This window comes from Poromitra crassiceps (assembly GCF_964638095.1).
Source record: "Poromitra crassiceps genome assembly, chromosome: 1".
Lineage (NCBI taxonomy): Eukaryota > Metazoa > Chordata > Actinopteri > Beryciformes > Melamphaidae > Poromitra > Poromitra crassiceps.
Genome location: NC_139623.1, coordinates 48585352 through 48604442, shown reverse-complemented (window position 1 = coordinate 48604442; position 19091 = coordinate 48585352). Strand labels below are relative to the sequence as shown.

At 43.6% G+C, this 19091-nt stretch overlaps 1 protein-coding gene across 2 annotated transcripts in view; it reads right to left on the bottom strand.

Annotated features, from left to right (window-relative positions):
* rabep1 (rabaptin, RAB GTPase binding effector protein 1) overlaps positions 1–19091 on the bottom strand; it is an 89703-nt gene that overhangs the window by 23271 nt on the left and 47341 nt on the right. For both annotated transcript variants that reach the window (XM_083645588.1, XM_083645589.1), the window contains 4 exons: positions 17088–17549; positions 14398–14502; positions 2251–2367; positions 1529–1627 (listed from right to left, as the gene is read on the bottom strand). In XM_083645588.1, coding sequence (XP_083501714.1) covers positions 1529–1627; positions 2251–2367; positions 14398–14502; positions 17088–17549 — 783 coding nt within the window. The remainder of the gene's footprint in view (positions 1–1528; positions 1628–2250; positions 2368–14397; positions 14503–17087; positions 17550–19091) is intronic.

Here is a 19091-nt window from a genome sequence, read left to right as displayed (position 1 = left end):
ACCCAGGTAAGTGTGGCAAGTGACTTCAAATTTATCTTGTTTATGCATAGGTTAACTATAGACATGAATGTGTTAGTTATTTGGCCCCTGTTTTACTTGTGACTTTATGGCTTATTGGACAAGTCAATTAGGCCTAGTGTTGAGCTCATTTGCATATTTAAAATAGATTTTTCAAAGAAACTTGTAAAACAAAAAAGTTCCTTTTCATGTATACTTTCACTGTGTGAGGTTTGATTGTGATAGGCTTCATTTTTTCCTTTACTCCTATGCGGGTATATTTTGGGTAGCCTACAGTATATTCGATTAGTGTATAGCTCATTTGCATATTCAAATTCATTTTCAAAGAAACTTGTAATACAAAAAATGTTACTTTTCATGGATACTTTCATTGTATAAAGTTTTGTTTTGATAGGAGTAAGGGGAAAAAATAGCCCCATTGGGGTGTATTGTTGTCTGGCCTTACTGGCACACATCTTGGATTGATGAGAATTAAACATATTTCCTCAACTAGGATTTCTTAGGACTTTTAGTATGTTGTTCTGGACACCTCATAGAAATGATCTAAGCTGCAAAAAATTCTTTTACAATTAGTTTGTTTTTTGGTTCCAAAATGAGTTACTTTGCCTGGACTATCATGCATCTTTAAAGAAAGCCAGGTGGAACAGAGAAATGTCTGACTGTTTTGGTTGATGAGGTTTTTGAGTGGGAAGCGTTTAGACTGCTGCGGGACAACTTGCAGCAAGGCATCCATTATTGAATACGTCCGTGTCTGACATGCTGCTTTCCATTTTCACTCAACATTTTGACAATGAACCCCCACAAAAAGGTCAGTGCACTGAGCATATCATCAGCTTTACCAATGCATATCGCAGTTTTTGTTATGATGATGCTCACGGTGCAGAGTCAATTTGATCTCTGCAGTGCTGCAGGAGAAACTTGTGGACACGGTTGCTTCTATTTTTCCGGCTTCTGAGGCTTTTGCATCAGTGGATCATTGTGTTGCCCAGAGCCCCGTCTTGTCAACAAATAATTGTGGAAGAGAGAGGAAGTGATGCTGTTGCTGTACAGGCAGGGAAATGTACTGGAAATCCAAATGATGCTAAAGCTGCCACTTGGCTGCAGGTCCAATAATGGGCCTAGAGCACACATGGGCAATATACGGCGGCCTGTGAGCTGTGTGGCCCGAAAAAAGAAAAGAAAAAAGAAAATCCAATATGGCAAATGGTAAAATGGTAAATGGCCTGCATTTATATAGCGCTTTTATCCAAAGCGCTTTACAATCAGTAGGTAGTCTACATTCACCCATTCATACACCGATGGCGGCAGGCTGCCACGCAGGGTGCCTACACACCATCGGGAGCAAGGAGGGTTAAGTGTCTTGCCCAAGGACACAACGACAGCAGCTGGGAGGGAGCGGGATCGAACCGCCAACCCTTGTGTCATTGGCCGACCCGCTCTACCTCCTGAGCTAAAGCCGCCTGCGGCAATATGGCGCATCCCTAACAGGGATATGGGAGAATGTCCTCACCATCTGCTCTTGTGTGTTCCTCTTGGCTTGACTGAAGGCCTGTTGTAGTGTGCTGAGCAGCGTTTCCGACTCCTGGACTCTCTGTATGAGGGCCGACACCTAGAACACAACACAAACCATCACCTCAAAGATGAGAAAAATCCCTCTGGGCTTTATGTAGCAAGACAACCCTACAATACAAAAAACATAGAGCCCATGCCTGTGTACCCACAGCGCTCAGTTTAAGAAACAGTGCCCTATTGACAAAGATGGTACACTCAAAACAATAAATGTGCATATATTTCCGCACAGCTCTGACCATGCTTACGTACAGCACAGACTGATTAAAATCATCCATAACCAATTCCTAGTGTCATTCAAACCATGTGGCAGATTGGCCCGTACCAAAACGCGCACGCACGCGCACACACGCGCACACACACACACACACACACACACACACACACACACACACACACACACACACACACACACACACACACACACACACACACACACACACACACACACACACACACACACACACACACACACACACACACACGTTCCCTTTGTCTCCTGGCATGTTCCCAAAGCCAGATTTTAAAGCCGGCTCATGTAAAATACCCGTCTAAATCAAACTTAACCCACACTCAACTTTGAACTATGTCAAACTTGTTATATATTCCCTGATCAGAAAATAGAGGGTGAAGTAATTGAGACAGTAGTACATGTGTCCAAACCTTTGCAGTGGTGTCCTCATTGCCTACTTTGACTGAATCCTCCAGCTCCTGCTTCTCAGACATGGTCCGCTCCAGCTGCTCATTAGCCTGACGCAGCATCACCTGCAGCTTCTTCACCTGGGAGAGACAGAGTAGGCATGTTTACATGGACCATAGTAATCGGCTTGAAATACTGTAGGTGTAAGCCCAAACCGATTAAAAATGCTCCATATAAACACCTCAATCAGCTTAAACCGATTGCAACTTCAATCATTGCAGAGGGGTAGTTTAAACCTTTTCATAAACGGATCAGGGAAAAATGTTATCATGTAAACGATTAAACAGATTCCTCTCTGGCTGCGTTCTTTCTGCGCATGCCCATGTCTTGACATAAGGAGACTCCGCTGCAGCAGGAGAGGAGATTTTCTAACTACCATATGCGCGTGGACAAAGTGGAGATTTTCAACACTCCGGCGACGAGAGTTAAAGGCCGGCTTTTCCGTGGGGGATATGAATATATATTAAATCTCACGCCCCTAAGGTTTTCAAATCCGTTGAAATTTTTGAAATTGGTTGTTTACAGCCTGAGATATCACCAGAAATCCACTCTGTGTGTGGGGGGGGGGGGGGGGGGTGGTGGGGGGGAGGTGCGGGTGCGGGGACTCGAAATACTACATTTCCCACAATGCACTGGGCTCGCGTGGCCTTCGTTTCCATGCCCACCCCTCAGGCGTTTGGCTGATATCAAACTCCAGTAGGTGGCGGTAATGCACATATATGTTTGCCAACCGCCATAAAACTCAAAGAAGAAGAAGAAGAAGGCTTCGACAATATTACATGGAGAGAAGAAGAAATAAATCGAAAATAAATCGAAAATAAATTGCCTCCAAATTGCACCAAATTTAAACTGAAGTATATATGTCGGGAGATGTCTTCATAAAATTTTTTTCATGCATTTTAAGGCATTTTCGTAGGAGTTACGCGCATCTGATGTTGTAACTATTTTCTGTAAAAATGTGTAAAAACGGGTACATTGCTCAGCGTTGATTTCGTTACTTCAACCCACCTACTACTAGATGTAAAATTTGACAAGCTTTCCAATGCCGCCAGTCACGTGTCTGTCCGTGCTTCCGTTCCCGAGAAAATCGTCTCTTTGCAAGGAGCTATGGAAAGCTAACCTAGCTACAGCAGGCTAGGTGGTCGAAAAAGATGGCTGCCTTTTTGTTTTTCTTCAGACCTCTGAAGGGGCGTGGAGGACCTCTAGAGGCGGGACCATGGCTCACAACAGTTGTAGTTCATAGGTGCACGACTTCCGCAAGGCGGAGCATGACGCCCCGACGCGTTTTGCGTCAGAGGGTCATGCAAATAATGTGAGAGATGCTTGATAGGTCAGGCAGTGAAGCTCCAATTTCAAAAATTTCAACGGATTCGAAAACCTTAGGGGCGTGAGATTTAATATATATTCATATTCCCCACGGTAAAGCCGTCCTTTAAGCTATAAGCTCGACAAAGGTTTTCTCGTCACAATTCCGTGTCTCTCATTTCCGTGTGTCCATATGTCCGTGCGTCCATATGTCTGGGATAATTCACGCTTTATGAATTTATTTTTCACCGTGAGAAAATGTAGCCTACTTGAAGAAGTGTGTGAAAAGTGTCAATTCCTCCAGTCTCACGGTCAATGCGAGCGTTGGCAGACCTGTCAAGTTGTAGCCTATTCATCACTTTTGCGCAAGTCGCACACCTGTTCAATTATATCGGTGCATGCTCTCTGGGCGCATGTAAACACCAGATCGTATAACATCACATCTCCTTCAAAGCCATTGATTTCAATCAGATTGAGGTGTGCATGTAAACGCAGCTAGTGATGAGTCGTCCTGCTAACACATGGTTTACAATAGAGCAGTGTTTCTCAAACTTTTTCAGACCAAGGACCAATAAATAGATAATAAATAAAAAAACTCGGGGACCACTGTTTGAGAAACACTGCATTAGAGTGATGATGAGTCCTTCTGCCGATCACTTTCTATCCAACACAGTTTCCTGTAGGCACCGTGGTAGAACTTGACACCGCAATACAACGTCAAAACGTGAAAAAGAAGAATTTAAACAAAACATCTAAAGTGAGCTAATACAGCGTTCCCACACCACCTTAAACATCACATTTAAGGATTTTTCAGGGACTTTCCGGGACCAATTCCCTCAAATTCAAGGAGCCAACACGCCATAGTTTGAGACATGGATCAAGGTTCATTACTGTTACAACACTGAGCATTACGGTAATGAGAACTAGCAGGCTTCACAAGCTCACAGACAACAATTAAAAAGAGCGAGAGGCTTTGTAACGACGCGTTATGTAATAACTGCACATTATGTAATAAAATCGCAAAATGTAATAAAATCTCACTTTCAATATGTAATAACGACACATTATGTAATAGTATGCGCAATATGTAATAAATCGCCTGAACGCAATATGGAATCATGTTTGATGCATTTTGTAATAAATGTATTACATATTGCGCAAATTATTACATAATGTGGGGGTTGCACTTTTTTCTGGTTGAAAATGTAATAAGTGACGCATTAGGTAACAAAATGCACTGAAGTTGTCATTGGGGGGGGGAGTAGGCTAATAAATATATTTGACCATAAAAAGCATTTTAACAGTGTTGACCCGTGTCAATTAACCCAGAATGCGCAAATTTCTCTGTCCTTGTGTCAAAACCAGTCAAGCAACTAGATATAGGTTGTTCAGCTGATGACAAACTGAATCTATGGGTGACAACAGTCCGATCGGGTATAGGCTACGCTTTCTCTCTCAGCTTGCATGTGGCACTTTTCTTTATGGTAAACCAGCGGGCATAGACCGTAAAACCCGACACTTGCATTTCAGTTTGGCACGGGTCAACACTGTTAAAATGCTTTTTATGGTCAAATATATTTATTAGCCTACTCCCCCCCCCAATGACAACTTCAGTGCATTTTCTAATTTTGTTACATAATGCCTCACTTATTAAATTTTCAACCAGAAAAAAGTGTAACCCCCGCATTATGTAATAATTTGCGCAATATGTAATACATTTATTACAAAATGCGTCAAACGTTATTACATTTTGCGTTCAGGTGATTTATTACATATTGCGCATATTATTACATAATGCGTTGTTATTACATATTGAAAGTGAGGTTTTATTACATTTTGCGATTTTATTATTTCATTTTCATTTCATTTATTGTTTATTTGATAGGGACAGATGTGTTAAACATAGACAATTGCAATACAGTCATCCAATGCAGCACATCATAGCATGTATAGCTTTTGCTAGTTTCCAATGCATGTCCCTAGACGGGCCTATAAAAAGGAAAAAAAGTTAAAAACAATACACAGTAAATTGCACATGGGTATAAACAATAAGTATACAAAGATACATACGCACACACACAACTCACCCCACAAGCGTCCACACTTCCATCATGCTTGCAAACACAAACACACACACACACACACACACAGGTCAATAGAGGGAATGCACCGACGCCACGCCCCCTCCCGAACACGCCCCCTCAGCCGGACTGAGCAGCACTGAGTGTCAAATTTCCAAAACAAACGTGGCTTCTGCCAGGGGTAGTAGCGAAACCACGGCTAATATAAACGATTATCTGCTTAAAATAAAGGCAGTTGGACTCGAATGTGACCCTTACAGCTTGCCAAAGAACCAGTGGTCCATGGACGTAGACATGTGGCCAGGAATAGGGTTTCCTGACATTTATATGTACTTAATATCGACGCCGGGGAAATACACAAACCAAAGCATGAAAGCATACAAGAGCCTGGACGCGTGGTCGTACTTCAAGGCTGGATTTGTTGGCGACATTAAAGTAACGAGGACAGCAATGGATATTCTGGTTGTATGTGGAGAGGTACATATTTATTTTATTACAACTTTTATTAAGAAAAATATTAGCATACGCTGTCCCTAGCTTTGTTCATAGTGAACACTATCACTCATGTAACGTTATATCTGTGCAGGTAGAACACAGCCAGAGAATGAATGAGCCCTCATTGGAACCCTGGATAGCTGCAGAGAAGACCGGGGCCGTTTCATTAGCTTTCGGCAGCCTGTAAAAAGATACCTCCGACGCCTTGTTGAATCTATTTTTACAGTCAATGGCACAACAGCACTTTACCATTTTCGTTGTTTTCTCGCGGAAGCTGAACGCTAAACACCGTGACCCGGCGGCGCCACCTGGCTTGTTTAGACGTTTTGACACTCACTGCAGCTGAGTGGGCGTACCCGCACTGACTGTCGCGTCCGTGACGTCACGTGCATTCCCTCTATTAGCTCATCATTCACTATACTACAAACACATCTCCCCACCCTACACATGAGCACATGATTGACCATCCTTTAAAAAACCCTTCAATTTAGTTTTGAAATGTTGGCAATCTGTATACATTTTAAGATCTGATGGTAGTGCATTCCATATTTATTACATAATGTGCAGTTATTACATAATGCGTTGTTACAGGCTTGAATGTGTAAACTAGTGGGTCGCCTGGAATTCAAATAGGGTTGCCTGATTATTATTTTTTACACCACACACAATTTTATATTAACGAAGATGATGCGATTTTTGAGTTTTAAGGTGATAATTGCAGGTGTGATCCAAACTGTAATGTGACTACCGTAAATTCCGGACTATAAGCCGCGGCTTTTTCCCCGTTTTTTGGCCCTGCAGCTTATATAACGGTGCGGCTTATCTATGGATTTTTTCAGAAAAAAAAATACAAATACAAATAAAATCTCTCTTTTTTAGCACTCTTTCTACCTATAAATCCACTTCTGTTTTAATTTCCTCTCTTGCCCTCTTTTCACCACACCGCGGACACTGTGTGCACTGTAAAAATAAACAAAGGTGGTGTTGTGTTATGTTGTTTTGTTGAAATGTTACGGTAATACGGTAAATGGGAGCTTCCTCAAACAGCCAACAATCCCCTCTGTGCGTGAACCCTTACATATGGTAATTACGGTAAGCAAACGGCCACTCGGTGACCTCCAAAATCGATGGATTTTACAGGTTACACAGCTTCATCAGCACATTTTATGTGCATTGCTTTGCTGCTTGTTTTTTCGATTATTTTTTTGTAAAGCACCTTGAATTGCCTTTGTGTATTAAAGACTTGACATCATTGGCGGAAATCAACCGGTTACTCCTACCGGTTCAAAGTTCATCAGCCGCCCGGAATCACAACAAGACGAGCAGTCTCTCACTTACCATGGGGAAGGTACGCAGAAATTCACACGACGCAGCTTTCAAGTTGAAAGCAGTCAATCTCGCATTAAAAGAGGGAAACAGAGCAGCAGCGCGTACCCTGAGCATCAATGAGTCAATGGTGAGGCGTTGGAAGGCGCAGCAGGAGGAACTGTCTCAGTGCAAGAAGACCAAAAAGTCCTTCAGAGGTCATAAAAGCAGATGGCCCGAACTTGAAGATTCCCTTGAAGACTGGGTGTTGACCCAGAGAGCAGACGGCCGAGGCGTTTCCACGGTGCAGATCCGACTGAAGGCCAAAACAGTCGCCACCGAAATGAAAATTGAACATTTCAGAGGTGGGCCATCTTGGTGCTTCCGATTCATGAGACGAAAGGGACTGTCCGTCAGGGCGAGGACGACTGTGTGCCAGCAACTCCCTCCCGACTACCAGGAGAAAATCACAAACTTCGGCGAATTCACACAAAGGAAGATCAAGGAATATTCCATCGAACCGGAGCAGATCATAAATATGGATGAAGTGCCTTTGACGTTCGACCTGCCACTCACTCGGACTGTTAACAAGAAAGGTGAATCGTCGATCACATTGAGAACCACTGGGCACGAGAGAACGAATTTCACTTGTGTTCTCGGCTGCACAGCATCTGGAGTAAAGCTGCCGCCAATGGTGATTTTCAAGCGGATTACGATGCCGAAAGAGAAAATTCCCAGTGGGATATGCCTCAGAGTCAACAAGAAAGGGTGGATGATGGAAAGTGTCATGAAGGAGTGGCTGGCTGAGTGCTACGTCAAGCGCCCTGGAGGATTCTTTCACCAAAAAAAAGCTTTGCTCGTTCTCGACAGCATGAGGGCTCATATAACAGATTCCGTGAAAGCAGCCATCAAGACCACAAACTCCATTCCAGCTGTGATTCCTGGGGGCACAACGAAGCATCTGCAGCCACTTGACATCAGTGTCAATCGTGCGTTCAAAGTGGCACTACGCGTTGAGTGGGAGGCGTGGATGACGAGCGGCGATAAATCATTCACCAAAACAGGTCGCATGCGAAAAGCAACTTTCGCTCAAGTTTGCCAGTGGATCCTGACAGCGTGGAGGAGTGTGAAAACATCCACGATCACCAACGGGTTCCGAAAGGCTGGACTGCTGCGTGATGATGACGCCGGCACAGCTGGGCGCCTTCAGAGGCTGTTCGATTCCGACACCGACAGTGACGAAGAGGAGTTCCTTGGTTTTGAGAGTGACAACGAAGGAGAGAGGAGAGTGGTTGACGAAGCCACCCTGAACCTGTTCGTTTCCGACACTGAAGTTGAGGACTTTGCTGGTTTCAGTACGGAGGAAGAAGAGGAAGACGAGGATTAGTGACTTGACTTTGACTCTGTTTACAGCCGTTTGCTGCACCTTCACCTAAAAGATGAAGACAAGGATTACGGTACCTGGTTTCATTGTTGACAGCACCTTATCCTTTTGAGGATTGTTATATTATTGTTTTCCAGTTAATTTGTTTACTGCACCTTACCTTAACCTTTTGAGAATTGTTTTATTGTTTACAGCACATTATCCTTTTGAGGATTGTTTTATTGTTTACAGCACATTATCCTTTTGAGGATTGTTTTATTATTATTATTATTGTTTTATTTTTTATATTTATTTTGTTGAAATGTTAATAAATGGGAGCTTCTTATAGCCTACCGTAATGCTTGTTTTGTTGAAATGTTAATAAATGGGAGCTTCCCCAAACAGCCATCTCTTTCCCGACATTCCTCTCTGTGCACGAACCCTTACATATGGTAATTAAACATCAAAACACCCGCGGCTTATAGTCCGGTGCGGCTTATATATGTAAAAAACAGTCAATTTTGGTGCTGCGGCTTATATACCGGTGCGCCTTATAGTCCGGAATTTACGGTATATACTGCAAAGGCTTCATCTAAATGGACATAGCCTCAATCAACATTGTGAGTGACTTTTTTTTAGATGAAAATCTTTTAGATTATAACTTTAAATCATGATTCTGAGAATAAAGTCAGAATTCTGAGAATAAAGTCAGAATTCTGAGATTAAAGTCAGAATTCGAAGTTACTGTCAGAATTTTGAGAAAAAAGTCAGAATCTTTAGATTAAAGTCAGAATTCTCAGATTAAAGTCAGAATTCTCAGATTAAAGTCAGAATTCTGCGGGGGAAAAGAATCATACAGTATGTGACATCACTGACGATGTCACTGATTATATTATCGATGGTCTACCGGAATTTGAAATGTCTCGGGTCCCTAGATTTTTGTGACATCAAAATAGGGTCACACGCCAAAAAAGTTTAGGAACCCCTGGTGTAAACACTTCTCAACTGTGCTGTGTTACACGTTAAGTAAAAAAAAAAATCAATTTCAATTTCTACTCTTGCACAAAATACTGTATATAAATTCAAGCACTTTCAATGACTACCGTAATTTCCGCACTATAAGGCGCACCTGAGTATAAGCCGCAGCAGCAAAATTGCCTGTTTGTTACATATATAAGCCGCACCGGACTATAAGCCGCGGGTGTTTTGATGTTTAATTACCATATGTAAGGGTTCGTGCACAGAGGGGATTGTCGGGAAAGAGATGGCTGTTTGGGGAAGCTCCCATTTATTAACATTTCAACAAAACAAAACAAAAGTCAGGTCACTAATCCCCAGACAAAATCACACATTGTGAGATGCTTAAAAATCACCATCGGCGGGAGCTTTACTCCAGATGCTGTGCAGCCAAGAACACAAGTGAAATTCGTTCTCTCGTGACCTGTGGTTCTCAACGTGATGGACGATTCACCTTTCTTGTTAACAGTCCTAGTGAGAGGCAGGTCGAACGTCAAAGGCACTTCATCCATATTTATGATCTGCTCCGGTCCGATGGAATATTCCTTGATCTTTCTTTGTGTGAATTCGCCGAAGTTTGTAATTTTCTCCTGGTAGTCGGGAGGGAGTTGCTGACACAGTCGTCCGCGCCCTGACGGACAGTCCCTTTCGTCTCGGGTTTGTGCATGATCCTTTGCTGCTGCTGCTGTTGTTGTTGTTCCTGTCTCGCTACTGTCTCAGACATGGCTTTCAGGCTCAATCGCCGCCATCGTCGTAACACAGCCAGTTCTCCATCTTTTGAAGCATGATGTTAGATTACAACGAGCTAGTTGTGTGGCTTAGCCTTCCAAAATGTTGCCGTTAGTTTTTTAGAATGTAATACATAGAATTGGGAATGTTACATTCAATTTCATTCAGACTGTCTTTCAGGCTCAATCGCTGCCATTTTCCCCCCGGAGCGAGGGAGGAGGGAGGGTGTTTTACCGTAGTGGCTGAGAGAGCGTAGTGGCACAGTGCTCCAATCAGGTCGCGAGGCACATTTTTTGCAACATCATCCAATCAGGGTCTCGCTCTCGTAATGTCTGTCTTGCTCTCGTTCTGCCTCATACCAACATCCATAGATTTTGGAGGTCCCCGAGCGGCCGTTAGCTGATAAAATCCATAGATAAGCCGCATCGTTATATAAGCCGCAGGGCCAAAAAACGGCTTATAGTCCGAAATTTACGGTATTTATGTCTACAAAAAAAACATCAAGGCCTTGATTTTTCTCTCTCAAATTCACAAACTTTCAAGGATTTCAAAGATCCCGAGGGAAACCTGTAATAAAATAAATAATAAATGACTGGGGCGGTTCAATAGGCTAAATTATTAATCTAAATTGACAGTATAGCTTTGTAGGTTGTGGCAGCATAGTCCTAGACACTGGTTTACTCCAATCGTCACATGCTCAAATACCCTGCATCTCTCACAAGTCTATCAATCCCCATTCTCTTCCCACGCCCGGGGTGTAGCTATACCTTTTAGGAAAAGTTTCAACTTGTTACAATGACAACAGACCCTCATGGTAGGTACATCTTAGTTTCTGGCACCATTTCCAATTACCCTACTCAATATTTATGGCCCAAACATAGACGACCCCAGTTTTTTTAAGAAAGTTTTCAATCTACTCCCCGACTCTAATAATTCAAATATAATAATTGGCGGTGACCTAAATTGTTACTTAGATCCATATTTAGATAGGCTGTCTTCACGACCACCCCCAACAATCTCATCAGTGACGGTATTGAACAATTTGATTAAATCTAGGAATGTAGTGGATATCTAGAGGGTTCAGCACCCCACAGATAAAGACTATTCATTCTATTCCCATGTCCACAAATCTTACAGTAGGATAGACTACCGTAAATTTCGGACTATAAGCCACGGCTTTTTCCCCGTTTTTTGGCCCTGCGGCTTATATAACGGTGCGGCTTATCTATGGATTTTTTCAAAAAAAAAAAAAAAAAAAAAAAAAATCTCTCTTTTTTAGCACTCTTTCTAACTATAAATCCACTTCTGTTTTAATTTCCTCTCTTGCCCTCTTTTCACCACACCATGGACACTGTGTGCACTGTAAAAAAAAACACAGGTGGTGTTGTGTTATGTTGTTTTGTTGAAATGTTAATAAATGGGAGCTTCCTCAAACAGCCATCTCTTTCCCGACAATCCCCTCTGTGCATGAACCCTTACATATGGTAATTAAACATTAAAACACAATTAAAAAAAATATATATATTAAAACACCTGCGGCTTATAGTCCGGTGCGGCTTATATATGTAACAAACAGGCAATTTTGCTGCTGCGGCTTATACTCCGGTGCGGCTTATAGTGCGGAATTTACGGTACTTTTTAATAGATTCTCAGCTAATTCCCCATGTCATCAACACCAAATACCACAACATATTGATCTCTGACCATGGCCCTCTGACTATGTCCCTGAATCTCTCTCTCCCTAAACAAACGTACTCTTGGCGTTTTAATCCAACCTTACTCGCCGAAGAGAGATTCATAGAGCATATTGAGACCAAATTAAAACAGTTTATGGAATTTAACGATAATGGTGAAGTTTCAGACTCCACGCTATGGGAAACTTTAAAGGCAGTTATTCGTGGGGACATAATCTCGTATGAATCTACTGCCAAAAAAGAAAGACGGAGGCGGCTATTGGAGATCGAAAATGCCCTTTCCGCCCTTGAGGTGGTATATCAGGCTTCAAAATGCTCTGACGATTATAATAAGATATTAAGATTAAAATATGAATATAACTGCATCTTAGGTGGCCAAATAAACACTCTTCTTTTAAAATTGAGGCAAAAACAATTTGAATTGGGAGATAAACCTGAGGGGCTCCTGGCGCGGCAGCTCAAGGGCGCTCAGGCTTCTAGATCAATCCTCTCCATTAAATCAAAAAGGGGCGCCCTGCTGACTAACCCTAAGGAGATAAATAACCGTTTTAGGGAGTTTTACAGTGAACTCTACTCATCTAAGTGTGATGCCGCCCAGTCGGATTTGAGTGACTTTTTCGACCCTCTGGAAATGCCCAAACTTAGTGATGATGCCAGAAAGGACTTAGACTCTGATTTTACATTGGAGGAAATAACATCTGCTATTAACTCATTCATGGCCAGTTTAGGACTGCCAATATTTAGCACAGGCCAAAGATTTTCATAATTGTTGGTCATCTTTCAAGACCCACAGTAAATTATCTATTAGCACCAAAGTGATTTGCAATACCTCAAAATGAAGATGTACGTCTCTGGGTTCACCAGGAAAAAAAAAGTGAGCTTTTAGCATGTTCTGTACTCTACTTATAGCCATTTATATACACCCTGTTTTCACCCAAAAGGTCTCTCTGAGAAAAGAAATTGCAGAAAATGGCATTTATGTACAGCACACAATCTCAGGCAGAACTCGCTCTCAATTCTTTTATTTTGAACTGTATTGACATCAGACATGTAAATATTATTCATTATGACACAAATGACAAAAATATATATATATATATATATGAAGTGCTTTTTTTACATTCAACAATACAGTTTGCTCAGTGTGAGTGAGTGTGCAGACAGACAGACAGACAGACAGACAGACAGACACACACACACACACACACACACACACACACAGAGAGAGAGAGAGTTCTGTCCACAGCTGCTGCTAGATCGCACCTCCTTCCCCCCACCTCCTTCCCCCTCCTTCCCCATCAGCGTTTTGCCTCCTCTGCTCGTTTTCCTCCTCTCGTTCGGGCTGGGACGAATGCTGCGACACGACTATATACAGTCCATGGACACGACACAGGAACGGGTCCGGCTTGGCTTTGGGACCAGGCGCTGCTGGAACCGGATCGATCATGTTCGTCACGGGTTTGACTAGGCAGTCCAGTCTTCCTCGCCAGGAAAGTGGCTGTGCTGCTCTGCTGCTTGACTCTGTGTGAAAGCCATTTATGTGGCGAGGCTGCAGCTGTTCTCCTCCTCCACACAGTTGTGACTCTGTCTCGTCTCTTTCGGGCTGGCACATAGGAACGGGGTCCAGGGACCAGGATCGATCATGTTGGTCACGGGTTTGACTACCGCGGTTTCGATGTCCGCTGCTCTGCAGCAAGTCGATCAGCTCTGCAGCGCGGCGAGGGGGCATTTCAATGGCGTTTCTCCTCTGCAACAAGGAAGCGCGTTTCTCCTCCTTTCCACCTTCTTCCTAATTTCAAACAACAGCTGCGGTATGTGTTTGATAACGTGCTGTCGGCTTGACTTTGAGGTTAGGGACCCGAAACTATGTCACAGGCTGGGTAAGTGTTTCAACTATGCGCTGCACTCATAAAAACAAAAACACGTCAAACACGTCTTTGGCGTGGATGGCTATTTCTGATAACACGTCAAAGACGTCTTTGGCGGTGAATGAGTTAACAACAGTAAATGGAGCCCTCAGTATCACAATCCATCTAAACACATCCTAGCTACAGGTGAATGTGAACAACAGTAAATGGAGCCGTCAGTATCACAATCCCGTAATGAGTCTGGAGAGAAAACCTGATCTCGTGTCTCAGCCTCCTGTCCTTGGATGACCTGCAGCTGCTTCTCGTAGTTGGAGCACATGTCACAGCGCCGGCCCAGCTTCCTGCCAGCATTCTTCACCTAGAGATAAACCAACAAGAACATCAGATAACACTTGAGAAAAGCTCTAGTTTAGAACACTTTCATAACACTTAAACAAGACCTTTGTGAACAGCTACATGTTCTGTAATAGTGATTCCACATGTGCATTTTTCCAGGCATTCATGAAATTGTCATTTGTAAACACTGCAGTAGAACAGTCAAGAATTAATTCAAACATGTCAAAACAAAAGTCAATGAATCAATCCATCAACCAATCAATATTATATTTATATAGTGCCAAATCATAACAAGAGTTATCTCAAGGCGCTTGCCCGCTTCTCAATTTTCATTTTCGAAAAACAATCCGTGAAAACTTGGGTGGTGAAGCTGCTATTCAGACACTGCAGATACCCAATAAGGTGACTAGGTATACCTAAAGCCCATGGCACACCAATCAAACATTCTCCAACAACTTCCAACATTGATGTTGGCCGTTGTTGGAGAATGTTTGATTGGTGTGCCATGGGCTAAACACGGACAAACACAGATTGAACATGTGGAATCTGACCAAACATCTCCAAACAAGGACAGACAGCCCATGGCACACCAAACAAACATCTGTGTTTGCTGGAGAATGTTTAATTGGTGTGCCATGGGCTCAAGTGCTTTAGTAGCATCAACTCTACTCTTTATTAACACGTTCACTGCCATTGACGAGTTATCTCGGCTTACAGAATCCGACGGTTCACTGCCAAAGACGAGTTATCTCGGCTTAAAAAAAAAAAAAAAAAATTTGACGGTGGGACGTGGATCAACGCTCCCCACGTCTCCTATAAAAATATTGGAGTCAGCGAACGTGTACAACCCATTCCACGGACCCACTAAGTGGCGACAGTGCTCTCCACACTAGGAAAAGCAGAGCCAAAACGCGCGAGGAAACCATTCTCTACTGTAAAATGGATTGGCGAAAACGCTTTCACTTTCGCGCTGGGAGCTGGCGGTGGGGGATTCCAAAAATAGACTGGGTGGAAAACACTTTGAAACACGCAGCATAAAGCCTAGAATCGCACAAAGCTTCATCAAAGCTCTCAAACCCAAGAAACAAGTGAGCCCTATCCACACTCGCTGCCAGGGAGGGAGGCTGCTCAAACTCGCAGCAGCAGCAGCAGAACACTCGCTTGTGACAAACGCTGCGGAGGAGAACGCCCACGGAGGGAGGAGTTGGAAGCAGAGGGGGGTTTCCTGCTGTTATGGAGGAAATTACTGTTCAAAACTATTGTTTAGATGTCTGACGTCTTACTGATGCCAAAAATGAATGGTTAAAGTGACTGTTCTATCGAATTTCACAAAAAGCCGTTTATCTCAGAATAAATTTCCAGACGCTGAAACCATGCTGTATTCAACTGCTAATGCTTACATAACTACTAACTCTACAAACTAACTCTTTTAGACAGAGAAAGCACACATTCTATTAGTTCTTTTGAGATATTGTGTGTTCACAAAATCTTAGCAGAAAAGAATCCTCGGGTCTTGAAAGATGAGCCAGAATCCTCAAAAAAACCCTCTGGCAGAACCTACCTACAGTAAAAAAAAAAAAGGCTGGCAGTGAATGTGTTAAGAGGTTTAATTGGTTTAAGTTATGTTACCAGTATGTTATGTTATGTTTAAGTATATATTAAGTTTAAGTTTCTGGTTAAGTTAACACATTCAGAGCGGCCGCGCCAGCAGCAGCACACCGAGAGCGGAGAGCGGTGCTGGCGTGGGGGATTGCAAATTTGCATAATAGATTATGGGTGAAACACACTTTGAAACACCCGCAGAAAGGCCAGAATCGCACGCATTCCGAAAACCCAGAAACGAACGAGCCTCATTCTCATACTGTAGGCGAAAACGCTTTCACGCTGCTGCACACCGGCGCACAACGGTGGGGGGTTCCAAAAATAGACTGGGTGGGCAGCATAAAGCCTAGAATCGCACAAAGCTTCATCAAAGCTCTCAACCGAAAATCCAAGAAACGATTGAGTCCCATCCACAGTCCACACTCGCCACACTCGCCGACGAGGGGCCGCCAGAGAGGGAGGCTGCTCACTGCTCAGACAGGCAGGAGAAACTGGCTTGTGACAAACGCCACCAGACACGCCCACGGAGGGAGGAGTTTAAAGGAGAGGGTGTTCAGAACTATATTGTTCAGATGTCTGATCTCTCACTGATGCCAAAAATAAATGGTTAAAGTGACTGTTCTGCCTGTTTGATTGAATTTCACAAAACTGCGATTATCTCAGCTTCCTGTCTCAGACGCTCAAACCATGCTGTACTCAACGGCTAATATCTACATAACTACTAACTCTACAAACTAACTCTTTTAGACAGAGAAAGCACACATTCTATTAGTACTTTTGTGAACTTCGTGTTCACAAAGTCCAAGCAGAAAATTATCCTCGGCTCTTGTAAAATGAGCCAGAATCCTCAAAAAACGGCTTGGCAGAAGCTACCTACAGTAAAAAAAAAATGGCTGGCAGTGAATGTGTTAAATGTCATGTCAGATAATAACGGTTAAATGGTTGGATACACAGGCTTTCAAACGACAGTAGTAAAACTTGTGTCAGAATGCTTTGGTGCTCCACCTCTTGCTGCAGCAGGTTCCATTCACTGTCGCTGACCAGCCGGTAGCCAGCAGGCGCTAAGTAGGCAGTGTCCGGGGCATGCGAGATGCTGGACAGCAGCGAGGCTGTCTCCTCCTGCTCGGGCGTCATGGCCTTGATGGCCTTCTCCTGGTCTTTGGTCAGCAGGAAGTGGCTGGCCGTCAGCTTGATGGAGCAAATCGAGGCCGTGTCGCCGAAACTACCCTCCGTCGCCCCGCAGTCGGCCCCCACCAAGGGCCCAAAGTCCGACTCGTCCAGGTGGCTGGCCGACTTGGCTTTGTAGCTGTGGCCGCCCAAGCCTTGCTGGGCCGACAGGGAGGAACCCAGGCTGTCCGTCGACTGCACTCGCCGTAAGCTGTCCTTGTAGGGGTCCATGGGCCCCCCTGCCACCACCTCGGTGTCTAAGGAGTGCATAGAGCCATGGCCACTGTGGTTGGCATGCGGCTAGAAAGAAGAGCAAGAGAGAATTCACAAGATATGTTTCCATCCCACTCTCAGGCAAAGTTGAAGCAAACTTTTGAAGTGGCGTCAGAAATTACCTGCAAAATTTGCTGCATTAAGCAAATACTCTAAATAGGCTTCCTGAATGTCAGACAAAAAACATGTTCAAAGGTAAACTAAGTATTTAAAGAAATTGTATTGCAGTTTGGTATCAGCTAATGTTAGCAATGTTTCATATATTTCATGTGTGTGTGTGAAGGGGACAACAAAGGAATACAAATTGTAATTAATGCAGATATTTTACAGATAATATATCAGGGTGTCCAAAGATAATGAACTGAACTATTGGGCAATGAGATTAAACATTTTCTCAGGCTAATCATGCCAAGCCCACGTCATACGTCGTGGTCTCAGGCTCATACCTCCTCAACACAGTCCTAAGAAGAAGACATCCAAAGGCTCAGTGTGGTCTCAGGATCATACCTCCTCAACACTCAGTCCTAAGAAGAAGTCATCCAAAGGCTCAGTGTGGTCTCAGGCTCATATCTCCTCAACACTCAGTCCTAAGAAGAAGTCATCCAAAGGCTCAATGTGGTCTCAGGCTCATACCTCCTCAACACTCAGTCCTAAGAAGAAGTCATCCAAAGGCTCAGTGTGGTCTCAGGCTCATACCTCCTAAACACTCAGTCCTAAGAAGAAGTCATCCAAAGGCTCAGTGTGGTCTCAGGCTCATACCTCCTCAACACTCAGTCCTAAGAAGAAGTCATCCAAAAGCTCAGTGTGGTCTCAGGCTCATACCTCAACACTCAGTCCTAAGAAGAAGTCATCCAAAGGCTCAGTGTGGTCTCAGGCTCATACCTCCTCAACACCCAGTCCTAAGAACAAGTCATCCAAAGGCTCAGTGTGGTCTCAGGCTCATACCTCCTCAACACAGTCCTAAGAAGACATCCAAAGGCTCAGTGTGGTCTCAGGCTCATACCTCCTCAACACTCAGTCCTAAGAAGAAGTCATCCAAAGGCTCAGTGTGGTCTCAGGCTCATACCTCCTCAACACTCAGTCCTAAGAAGAAGTCATCCAAAGGCTCAATGTGGTGTCAGGCTCATACCTCCTCAACACTCAGTCCTAAGAAGAAGTCATCCAAAGGCTCAGTGTGGTCTCAGGCTCATACCTCCTAAACACTCAGTCCTAAGAAGAAGTCATCCAAAGGCTCAGTGTGGTCTCAGGCTCATACCTCCTCAACACTCAGTCCTAAGAAGAAGTCATCCAAAGGCTCAGTGTGGTCTCAGGCTCATACCTCCTCAACACTCAGTCCTAAGAAGAAGTCATCCAAAGGCTCAGTGTGGTCTCAGGCTCATACCTCCTAAACACTCAGTCCTAAGAAGAAGTCATCCAAAGGCTCAGTGTGGTCTCAGGCTCATACCTCCTCAACACTCAATCCTAAGAAGAAGTCATCCATACCTCCTAAACACTCAGTCCTAAGAAGAAGTCATCCAAAGGCTCAGTGTGGTCTCAGGCTCATACCTCAACACTCAGTCCTAAGAAGAA